Below are 10912 nucleotides of genomic sequence, written 5' to 3' on the forward strand. Positions count from 1 at the left end.
GTGTGTGTGTGTGTGTGTGTGTGTGTGTGTGTGTGTGTGTGTGTGTGAGAGAGAGAGAGAGAGAGAGAGAGAGAGAGAGAATACGGTTCCCTATTGGGGTAAGAAATTGATCATCTGGTTCACCTGGAAGAGTTGTTGCTGAATATGAGTTTGCTTCAGTGGAATTTAAGTATGTGTTTAACTTTAAGCCCATGCTCAAGTGCTTTGCTGATTAGGACTTATATACATACTAAAAGTTAAGCATATGGTTTGCTGAATTGGGCCCAGAGACCTTAGAAACAAGGGATTTTAAAAATCTAATTTTCTGCTTTGTAAATTGCAATCTGCTACTCTGCTTGTAATCCTAACATTATAGCGGGAGAGGACTCTTGACTTTTATTGCAAGTTCCAATTGTGTAGGGAAGCTGCAGTGCAGCAGAAACTGACAACTTTTTAACCATTATCCCTGAAAGATTTTTAAAAAAATACCGTTTCCAGGTTCACATGGACTGACTGCACTGGATGGATTTAAAATATCATGAGTCCTGGCACCGACTACGGTAGATAGGTATCTATGTTCAAAACAATATGTTATTTTAATTAAATAATATCAGAAGGCCAAAATAGTCTTTCAAGGTCCAAAGTTACTTAGAAGTTTTAAAAATACTTTTTAAATGACGCTTCAGAGTCTCAGAGAGACCTCCTTACATAGCACACTACACCTAAAAACACACAGAAAGAGCAGCAACTAGGATATAAACAGCTTCTTGAATCAGATGCAAGTGAACCATTCCACAGAGTACTGGAGATGGGGGATTATTATTGCATTTTGGAATGTTACTTATGCTGTATGTCAGGGTTTTGCTCAGTAACTACCATTTCATTTCAAAACTCTGGATTCAGGAGAATTCTCCTTTTCAGTTTCAGGCCAGTTTATTTTAGGGTTTTGTACTGATGCTCACCAACATAATATGTCTGTATCAGTGGAGCTAGTTTGTGACCATAAAGGACTTTGCCTTGGAAAATAGGATGTCTTTTTTTCTATTCTTTTAGAACAGTGTTCTTGACCACGAGTAATCACACTGGTATTGGTACTTCAGTCTTTTGTCACTGATACTTTAGGCTCCTGACCTTAGTCACTGGTTAGGGCCCAAATGTGCCACCATTAATCATCTCTCTTTCAGCTGTATGCTTTCAAATTCCAATGGCACTTAGGATTCTCCAAATAGAAGGGTATACAAAGACTGTAAATAGGAGGCAGGCAGCACTAACTTTTGCAGCCAAAATCTGGAAAACTTGTTAGGAACTGTTGTTCTAGAAAACTATCTAATACCTGTATGTGAAAGTACACTAAACTATACTTCTGAGTGCCTGCCTGTTAGACTTAAACAGAAAATTGTATCACAATCAACCATATGTAAAAAACAAATTGCACAAATAAGTTATACTAGATATTCTAAACAGAGCTTAATATTTTATCTAACCTCTTGGTTGTTAAACTCATAAGAAATGTATTGTTTAAAAGGACCCCTCTTCTTCAAGGCTACATAGTTCTTCAATAAAGGGTACAGTCTGGAACGGAGAGCCTTCCTAATACTGTGATTTGAATCTGTGCAATCCATTCCTTTCCTCCTACACTTTGCCAGTATCATATGTCTTTCAGCTAGAACAGAAGCTAGGAAGTTTAGTAGCCTGGCTGGACAACCTCCCATACACATACAGTAGTTTACAGTACTGACATAACTAAAACCTTGGCAGCGTACAGTATAACAGCCACATGCTTTAAGTAGCCTTTCCATCCTCCATTGCAGGAACATAATAGGATGAAAATACTTCAAATCTTTTTTGAGACGGTGGCTACAGATTGTTACCTACAAAACACACAAGGCAGAGAATCCACAATTGTCATCCTTTGTGATGGCCTTTTAGAAGGAGCACAACTCCCTCCTTGGAAGAAAGAGAAACTCTCTTTTAATTAAACATTTGGAAAGCTAGAACACGGGCCTTCCATAGCTGCATTATTATTCTGTATCACTCATGATAAAATGGACAAATGCCTCTGCAGCCTTTTTCAGCAGGGAACATCAAATTATATTACTAAATTTCATTGCCTGTTTTCTATGACAATAATTGCTTTTGCTGCATCTTCATGATGTAAATACTGTAATGTTGAAAAGAGGAACAAATAAATAAGAATTGTTCAGTATTTCAATAAAATGTATTTCTTCACCAGTATAGATGAAACTTTTCTAGTTATTTCTGTCTTTGGTCAGATGAAAAGGTCTTTATGTGTTTTAAGTGCTCCAAAAAATACATACCTCCAGCATAATCTTTCTCTCCTGAGTATGAGGTCTGGCAAAGAGCAGGAGAGGAATTCATCTAAGAACAAAATGAATTATGTATCAATTATTTTTATTTCCATTCCAAGTTATAAAGGCCAGTTGTCTCAGTCCATTTGATCCCAACTTTCAACTCCAGTCTCTGTTATATTTTTTTATCCTATTAAAAGATATTATTTATATTGGTTACATGACTAAATAACACCAACACACTTTCTATTTTAGAAGGCACCTTTCTGACCATTGGGTAAATCTTGCAGAGAGACCTATAGGGTTTATTTTTTTTTTTTTTAATAATCCAGATGGGCTAATCCAGAAATAGTTTGGGGTGGGGTGTGTGTAAGTATCTAAAAATTCCCCTCTGCTCCCAATTAAAACCACACAAACAGAATTCAAAGTCTTTTTTGGATCAGTGACACGTGGGAGAATTAGGAGTGTCTTGAGTGCAGCAGCTGTTGGGAATACCTTACCCAGTCCTGAAGCTCTTTACTCCTGGGGGAATTCTGCACCACTGTGCACATGCAGAATTCATGTCCCCTGTACATTTATTTGCTTCCCTGAAGAAAAATGACTTTCTGATGGGGAAGCAAAGGAAAGCCACAAGAGCGGTCACATATCCCTCCCCAGCAGTGTGGGTGCATCGTTTTGGGCACCCAGAGTAGTTGGCAGAGAGGTAAATCACCGGGGGGTGGGGTGGGGGCTGGGGATGCCTTGGCTGGTGGCTCCTACCCTGCACCAGGCTCAGCTACTAGTCCCAGCTGGGTTGGGAGTGTGGGAGGACAGGACTTCTCTTACCTTGCAAGGAGCAGCCTGGCTGGGTCAAACCCACCCCTAGAAACCTCCCCCGGCTGCAGGAAGCTCTGCCTACCCACTTCCTGCCCCCATCTCTCCTCCGCAGAGGAAGGGGTCACTGTATGGGGAGTTGCTCCCCCATCCACCCAACCCCCCCCATTGACCACCTGCATTGGAACCTTCCTGCATCCAGACCTTCCCACTGAGCCCCACCCTCCTACATCTGGACCCCCACACCCAGACTACCATCCACCGAGCACCCTGCACTTAAGCCCCCACCCCGATGAGACCCCCACACCTGGACCCCCACCTCACAGCCCCACTTTCCCAGATGCCCCCCACCAAGCCCCATCCCCCCACACCCATCCCCTCGCCCTGCTGAACCACCTTCACCTGGACCCCCCAGCAACCTGGAACCCCCACAACAAACTCCTGTGCATCCAGATGCCCCCGCACTCGGACCCCCCACTGAGCTGCCCACACCCAGATTGCCCCACACAGAACCTTTTCAGCCCACACCTGGATCCCCCCACACATTAAGCCCCTCCACACTTAGATCCTACCTGCCCACACCTGGTGCACCTGGTGCAGAGGGGCAGTGCCCTGGGGTGTTTCTGGGGCAGTCCAGCCCTTGCGCTGTCTCAGGGTCCTTGTCCATGTTCCAGGGTGGGGGGAGAGGCAGAGGGTGATCTCCCACCTTGCACAGCCACTGGCCTGTGCTCCCCGTTGCCATGCTGTAGCCTCCACATTTATTTATTGACAAATAAAATTTGTGTGCAGAATTTTTACTTTTTTTGGCAGAGAATTCCCTCAGGAGTACCTTATGCACACACATCTTGCATGAACTTCAGTGAGAGTTATATGCACGGGATGGAAGCATGCATGTTGAATTTAATACTGTTGAAAAGTCTTGCTTGGTGAAGTAATTGCCAGAGTGAAGCAAGTAGCAGCACAAAACTCTTAGTACTCACAAAGAAAAGTAATTCTTAACATTCCCCCAGCAAAGCACTTCAACACATGCTCAAGTTTAAGCACCAGTAGTCACACTGAAGTCAATGGGACTACTCAGGTATTTAAGTTGCTTTGCTGGGTCAGGGCCTTTATAAGTATAAGCTGTGATGTAAATAGCATGTTTTAGAAATTGGATGAAACTCCTGTTGATTTCAGTGGGGCCAGTGTTTCACCCATTGTGTCTTATTGGCTTTTCAGTTCATCAGTCCAAGTGTGATATTGGGGGAAGTTTCAAGGAACATTAAAAACTGATAATTATATTTATTTACAGAGACTTCAGCAACACAGAAACATTATGTAGTGAACAGAAGTACTACTGTGAAACTTGCTGCAGTAAACAAGAGGCACAGAAAAGGTGGGTAAAGAACAGTGCAGTTCAATCCCTGTTCAGGTAAACTGAGCTCTTAAGGTATGTCTACCCTGTGATAAAAGACCTGTGGCATGGACACAGCTGGCCTAGGTCAGCTGACTTGGGCTCATAGGGCTATAAAATTGCAATGTAGCCATTTGGGCTTGGGCTGGAGCCTGGGCTCTGAAATCCCACAAGGGGGGAGGGTCAGACTTTGGGGCATGGTTTTTTTTAATCATAGTGTAGACATATCATTAGTAGAAATTTAAATCACTGCTGAAGTGTAGTGTCACTCACTCTGTTACTGATACATTAAACTACGGTCCAGTCCTCCAACTTCTGTGTTTGTACAACGTTCCCAGTCTCCTGCCTGTGATACCTTTGTGGCTGCAGTGAACCCCCTCCTGAACTTGTTTGCAGCTTCTTGGCCTCTAGTGGCTGCAAGCCTCTCCAACACACATACACTCCACATGGACCTTGAAACCAAGAGGTGGAGCCACAGCTGCTACATACATCTCTTAGGTCTCCAGTTACTGCTGATGGAATACCTCTATTTACAAAGTGCATTTATAATGTGCAGGCATAGGATTGCAAGAAAAGAATAACACTGAACTGAGCAGTGCTTCATAATATACACCCTTATTAATGATTTCACAGGATGAGAGTAAAAAAGCTGCCAATGATCCTTGCATTGCACCTCAAGAGATTCAAGTACATGGAGCAGTTACACAGGTACACCAAACTCTCTTACCGTGTGGTATTTCCTCTGGAGCTACGTCTCTTCAACACATCCAGCGATGCAGTCAACTTGGATCGCATGTATGACTTGGTGGCTGTTGTCGTTCACTGTGGCAGGTAAAGTGCATTCAGGTGTACCCAACCTATTATTAGATCAGTAGTATTGCCAATTCCAAACATTCAAAAATCATGTGTCAGGCCTCAAAATATATTGAGATTGGTTTAAAAATCATAAGATTTTAAAAATGCATTTTGGGTTCTTTTGTCTTTGGAGCTTTTTTCCCGGGCTCCTCAGTAGCCAGTCTGCCTAGTGAAGAGTTTACAAACTATTGTAGAGGTGGGGCTCCCGGGAGCCAGGAAGTATACTTGTTTGGGAAACACCAAAAAGGTTCCTGGGAACATTTCATTGTTTCCAAAACAAGATTTAACAGAATTTCAATTCTGCAAAAAAATTTCAACATTTTTACTTTTTGCCCTAATTTAAGACCAAACAATTTCCGAAAACCTCAAATTGTTCATGGATGTCAAATTCCGTTTCCTGACCAGCTCTACTTGAAACAGGTGTCATAGGACTACAGAAATGAGACATGGAAAAGGATCAATCCAACTGTCCAATTCAGCTATCTGCCAATACATGTATATCTAGAATGCTGACTCTGGGCCTGATCTTGCAACAAATTTGAACAAACAGACCTTTACTACTGTGCAAAGTCACATTGAAGTCAATGGGATAGCATATGAAAGCCAGGGTCTGCCCGTGCCAAGTTGTTTACATAATTGAGACCAACTTTAGGTTACCTAAAATTGGATTATTCTAAAATGCTTAGGACAAAAAAATATATATAATTATAGGCCAGCCCAGAATCACAGCAGGAATATCCTGCATTGCCATATGAAATACCTATATCTCAGTCAGATTTTTGTAAATGAAGATGGTGTAAATCCAAGTAATTTAAACTGAGTTACTCTGTTTATATACCAGTGTAACAAAGATTAGAATCTGGCCCTCTGTGTCTTACTTCTGTTGGGCTGGAAATATGTGGAGACAGCATATTCAGACTCTAGAAGGAGGCAGTGTTGTATTTTCTTTTCTTACTAAATGGTGATTGCTTCAGCTGGCTGATTTTAAGGACTGGTAATGATTGGTTAGAATGAAGAATCGTAGCTATAATAGGAGTTCTTGGATGTGATGGATTGTCAAGCGTGGAAAAAACTGGAAGAATTCTTAAAGCTCAAAAGGAATGTGAGCTAATTGTTCTCCCCACCCAGAAGAAGATACATAATTGCATTTCCACGTTTAATATCAGCCTGTTTTCTTCCTATTTAAATTCCATTGAGCAATTTTGAAAATATTTGTCATAGTTTATGTCTGCCACCAACTAACTGTCAATTACTTTTTAGCTAGATTTATAAACTACCATAATGCAGATAATGAGAGGGCATTCAATTTTCAGTTGACCAACTCATTTTAGATAACCCAGTATAGGAGAAAGAAGAATGCACATGTCTAGTTAACACTGCAAGCTGGCTTACAAGGGGCTTCAGTGGAAATATAATATCCATTTAACATATGACTTATCAAAACCAGCCCATTTATAGCTCTGATACTTTTTAATTACTTTTTTTTCTAGTGGACCTAATCGTGGGCATTATATTACCATTGTGAAAAGTCATGGATTTTGGCTTTTGTTTGATGATGACATTGTAGAGGTCAGTATGCAGACGATCATGAAAAGATTATTGGTGTGTAAGTTCCTATGTCCATTTGGTGTGGCATACCATTCAGAGACCATCAGCTTTTGATGGTGACTTAATTTCCCCCTTCCCTTTCCCCTCAATTTAAGAAAAGATAAACAAGCCAAGCTCTTTGTCTCCTCTCATAAGCTAGGCCCTTCAGTCCCCTATCATCCTAATAGCTCTTCTCTGCACCTGTTCCAGTTTGAATTAATCTTTCTTGAACATGGCTTACCAGACCTGTGTACAGTATTCCAAATGAGGTCTGACCAGTGCCTTGTACAATGGCATTAATACTTCTGCAAAAAGAACAGGAGTACTTGTGGCACCTTAGAGACTAACAAATTGTTAGTCTCTAAGGTGCCACAAGTACTCCTGTTCTTTTTGCAGATACAGACTAACACGGCTGCTACTTTGAAACCTGTCATTAATACTTCTCTATCTCTATTGGAAATGCCTCCCCTGATGCATCCTAGAATCATATTTGCCCTTTTTCACAGCTGCATCACATTGGTGGCTAATAGTTATCCAATGATTGACCTGCACACCCAGTTCTCTCTCATCCTCTGTCACTTCCAACTGATGAACCCCTGGTTTGTAGCAGAAATTCTTATTATTAGACCCTAATTGTATGACTTTGCTCTTTGTACTATTGAATTTTATCCCATTTGTTATTCCAATCTTCAGGGTCATCCAGATCCTCCTGTACAATATTTTGATCCTCCTCTGTGTTAACAGTGCCTCACAACTCCATTAGTAACCTCCCTCCAGTCTGATAGTTCACCTTTCAGCACAGCCTCTATAAATCAGAGCAGAGTCTGGCCTACAGTTGGTGCAGATGCAGTCTGCTCATAGTGCCGTAGCGTCTCAAGCAGACACTAAAAATCGCTGCAGTATGTTGCCAAGACTAGGGGCTGGTTCTGATCTCACTCTAGTGTAAGTCAGGAGCAAATTCATTGCAGTTATAATAGAGTAAAACTGCTGCGAGATCAGAATCAGGCCCATTGTTTGGAAGGAGAGAGCGTGGTACTGTACTACTTAAATATAAGGGTAGCAGAATCTGTCCCAAAAGACGCAGTGATGAGGAAAATAAAAGGAGGAAAGTAGAGGACCTCTGGGGGAAGGCAAAAGTTAAATGCAATATCACTACTTCAGCACCAATCTACCATTACATTTGTAGAAACCTTAAATCACAATTTACCTGTTTGCTATTATGTAACAGAGAAAAGATTCTCTCCATTTACCTATGGCAAATCCTGCTTGGATTACTCAGAGTAGTAGTCCCATTGATCTCAATGAGCAAAGCAAGCAGAATTTGGCTCCTAAACTATTAAACTGCCCATTCACTTCTTGAATCACTAACAAAACTTGCTAGTCATTACCCTGAGGCAAATAACTACATACATGTTTTTGCATTTTTATATTCATTTAATCCAAGCTTAGTTTTTTTTTGTTTTTTGTTTTTAGCAAACATTTTAAACAACTCTGTTTATTTTTGCAGAAAATAGATGCTCAAGCTATTGAAGAATTCTATGGTCTGACCTCTGATATATCAAAAAATTCAGAATCTGGTTATATTTTATTCTATCAGTCAAGAGAGTGACTTGGAGAACTGTGAAATGCTGCAAGTGGAGAAAACTGATCAGCACTGTCAACTGACTTTTACACAGAGCACATTCTGAATAGTCGAACAATGATCTATCTTATCTTCTACTAAATGGTTTATGTGTTCTTGACTATAACCCTTCATTTCTGACATGCAGCACTTTTTTTTTTTTTTTTTTTTTTTAGTATGACTCAGAATGAATTGCAGTCAGCTCTTAGTAAAATTTATATGGACTAACATTTACAGATAATAGGATTTGGGGTCATCTGTTAAATCCAGCTGAGCTAGAATAGTATTTTCTATGGAAGTGTGCATTACATTTAGGGCAAATTGTTTAAACTTTCTAAATAGCTTTGGGATATCATTTTATGAAGCATTCCTTTAAATATGTACTAATATGTATTGTTATCCATTTTAAGTGTAGAAAAAATATATTTCATAACCATTGGAATTGTGGTTGCATAGGGGATTTTGTCACATGTTACTCTCCACCACTAGAAAGATATTCTTCCCAAATCCTTTGAGCTTTGGGTTATTAAAAACTTTAAATGGGTAACTTCAAGACTACAAGTCACATAAAGAGATTTAAATGACATTGGAGCAAAATGATACAATGTGTCCAGTCTTCCTGTTTATCCTGATGAGAGAGCACAGATAAGCTGAGCTGGTCATTTTGATTCTAAAACCACAGAGGCACTGAGGGTTTTGTGGGGAAAAGTGGAGGGAGAGGTTCCTCATATGAAGTACTTTTCTAAGGAATGATCTTATGTTTCTGCCAAAAAGAATAACAGAACGTGTGTGTGCTTATTGAGTTCACAGATATTCCAATATTGAGCATACAAAACATCTCCTTCATCAGGGCTAGTATTACACAGTCTAGTTAAGTAATGTTATTGATACAATATCTATCATTGGGCTCAATCTCGCAATGTGCTGAGCACCCACAGCTCCAAATGACATCAGTGGCAACTGTAGGTACTTGGCACCTAGGACAAGGCCCATTGCTTATCAATGTAGAACACCTGTTATGTAATAGTCTGTAGTTTACACCTGCAGTATGTATTGACCATACTCCCAATCAGTAGTCTTGTTTGTCAACATCTCAATCACTGTGGTATCAGAAAGGTTCAAGAGTACATGGTTCTAGAGATATCAAAAGGCATAATGTGACTGTTCATGTTTTACTTTTCAAACCTGGTTGGCACTGGTCATGTTCTAGCTAATAAATTGCTATACAAGTAATACTGGAAATACTTGGCAAGAAAGGAGGGTAGGAGGAAGTATCAATAGGGCATGAGAAGGGATTGATTGTGTGTTGAGAGTAATTTTCTGTCTGACAGCTAACTTGGTAGATTTGACAATAATATTTCACTATTTAGTGTATGGACTTTAAGGATCGAATCCTGATCTCACTGAAGACAATTGGTAAAACTACCATTATCTTCAATAAAACCATGATTTGGCCCTGTTAGGGGGGAGAGGAGAGAAAGAGAGGGGGAGGAATTCTAGAAAGAAGCATCATCATCTCACAGTATTTACTGTTACGTGTTTTTAACTTTGTATATTTATTAGAAAGTGTCACCTTCAGTACTTTTTTAGAAGTTCAACTGTAGTTTTGTCGCTGAGCTTTTTATTTCAACAAATATTGTTTAAAACCAGTGTTGAATCTGATAGCTCTGTTTCTCTTGGGAGAGTGGGAAAAAAAAACTTACTTGTGTTACAATCTACTGTGAAAGTGAAATTGTTTTTGTTACATTTTAGTGAGCATGCAATGTTAGCCTCTGGCATAACATGGTTTGAAATTAATTTGGAATTATAAGTGGCCATTTTATACCAGTGGCCATATACTAAGAAGTATAGCACTTTACCTTGGAAGAAAAACAAAACTGGATTTTTCATCTTCAGAGATTTGTGAATTATTTATTATGCTGGTGTATTGATCCAACAGATCAGACACAGGATCTAATCCTACAACTCTTCTTATGCAAGTAGTCCAAGTGTTCTAATGGGACCATTCACATGAGTAAAGGTTGGAGGATTGAGTCCAAACAAGGGCACTTTTTTCTTTTACTCACAGTGGGATGGAAGTTTTACCATAGAGGACTATGATGTTTCTTAATTTTAGACTGGCCTAATAAGAGGCTTCAACGATCTCTGAAGTCCATTGACTTTAATGGAACTGGATCAGGCCCTAAATTCAGTAAAATCACTTGTCTTCTTTAATGGAATATTTCTGAACATTCACATCTTTCCATTTAATAAATGTGGCCATGTTTTGCCTGGCAAGTGAGACTGTATTCTGGTTGTGAATAAATGCACTTTTTAGATCAAAGTTAACCAAGGTCAGACAAACATTCTGTACTT

The 10912-nt window shown here is 40.0% G+C and overlaps 1 protein-coding gene across 2 annotated transcripts in view; it reads left to right on the forward strand.

The window, feature by feature from the left end:
* USP46 (ubiquitin specific peptidase 46) overlaps window positions 1-10369 on the forward strand; it is a 38046-nt gene extending 27677 nt beyond the window's left edge. For both annotated transcript variants that reach the window (XM_024216180.2, XM_024216188.2), the window contains 4 exons: window positions 4393-4476; window positions 5128-5325; window positions 6840-6918; window positions 8444-10369. In XM_024216180.2, coding sequence (XP_024071948.1) covers window positions 4393-4476; window positions 5128-5325; window positions 6840-6918; window positions 8444-8545 — 463 coding nt within the window. In that variant the 3' untranslated portion in view covers window positions 8546-10369. The remainder of the gene's footprint in view (window positions 1-4392; window positions 4477-5127; window positions 5326-6839; window positions 6919-8443) is intronic.
* Window positions 10370-10912: the final 543 nt, after the last annotated feature.

Source organism: Terrapene carolina, unplaced genomic scaffold (genome assembly GCF_002925995.2).
Source record: "Terrapene carolina triunguis isolate 2854851 unplaced genomic scaffold, T_m_triunguis-2.0 Scaffold66, whole genome shotgun sequence".
Classification (NCBI taxonomy): Eukaryota; Metazoa; Chordata; order Testudines; family Emydidae; genus Terrapene; species Terrapene triunguis.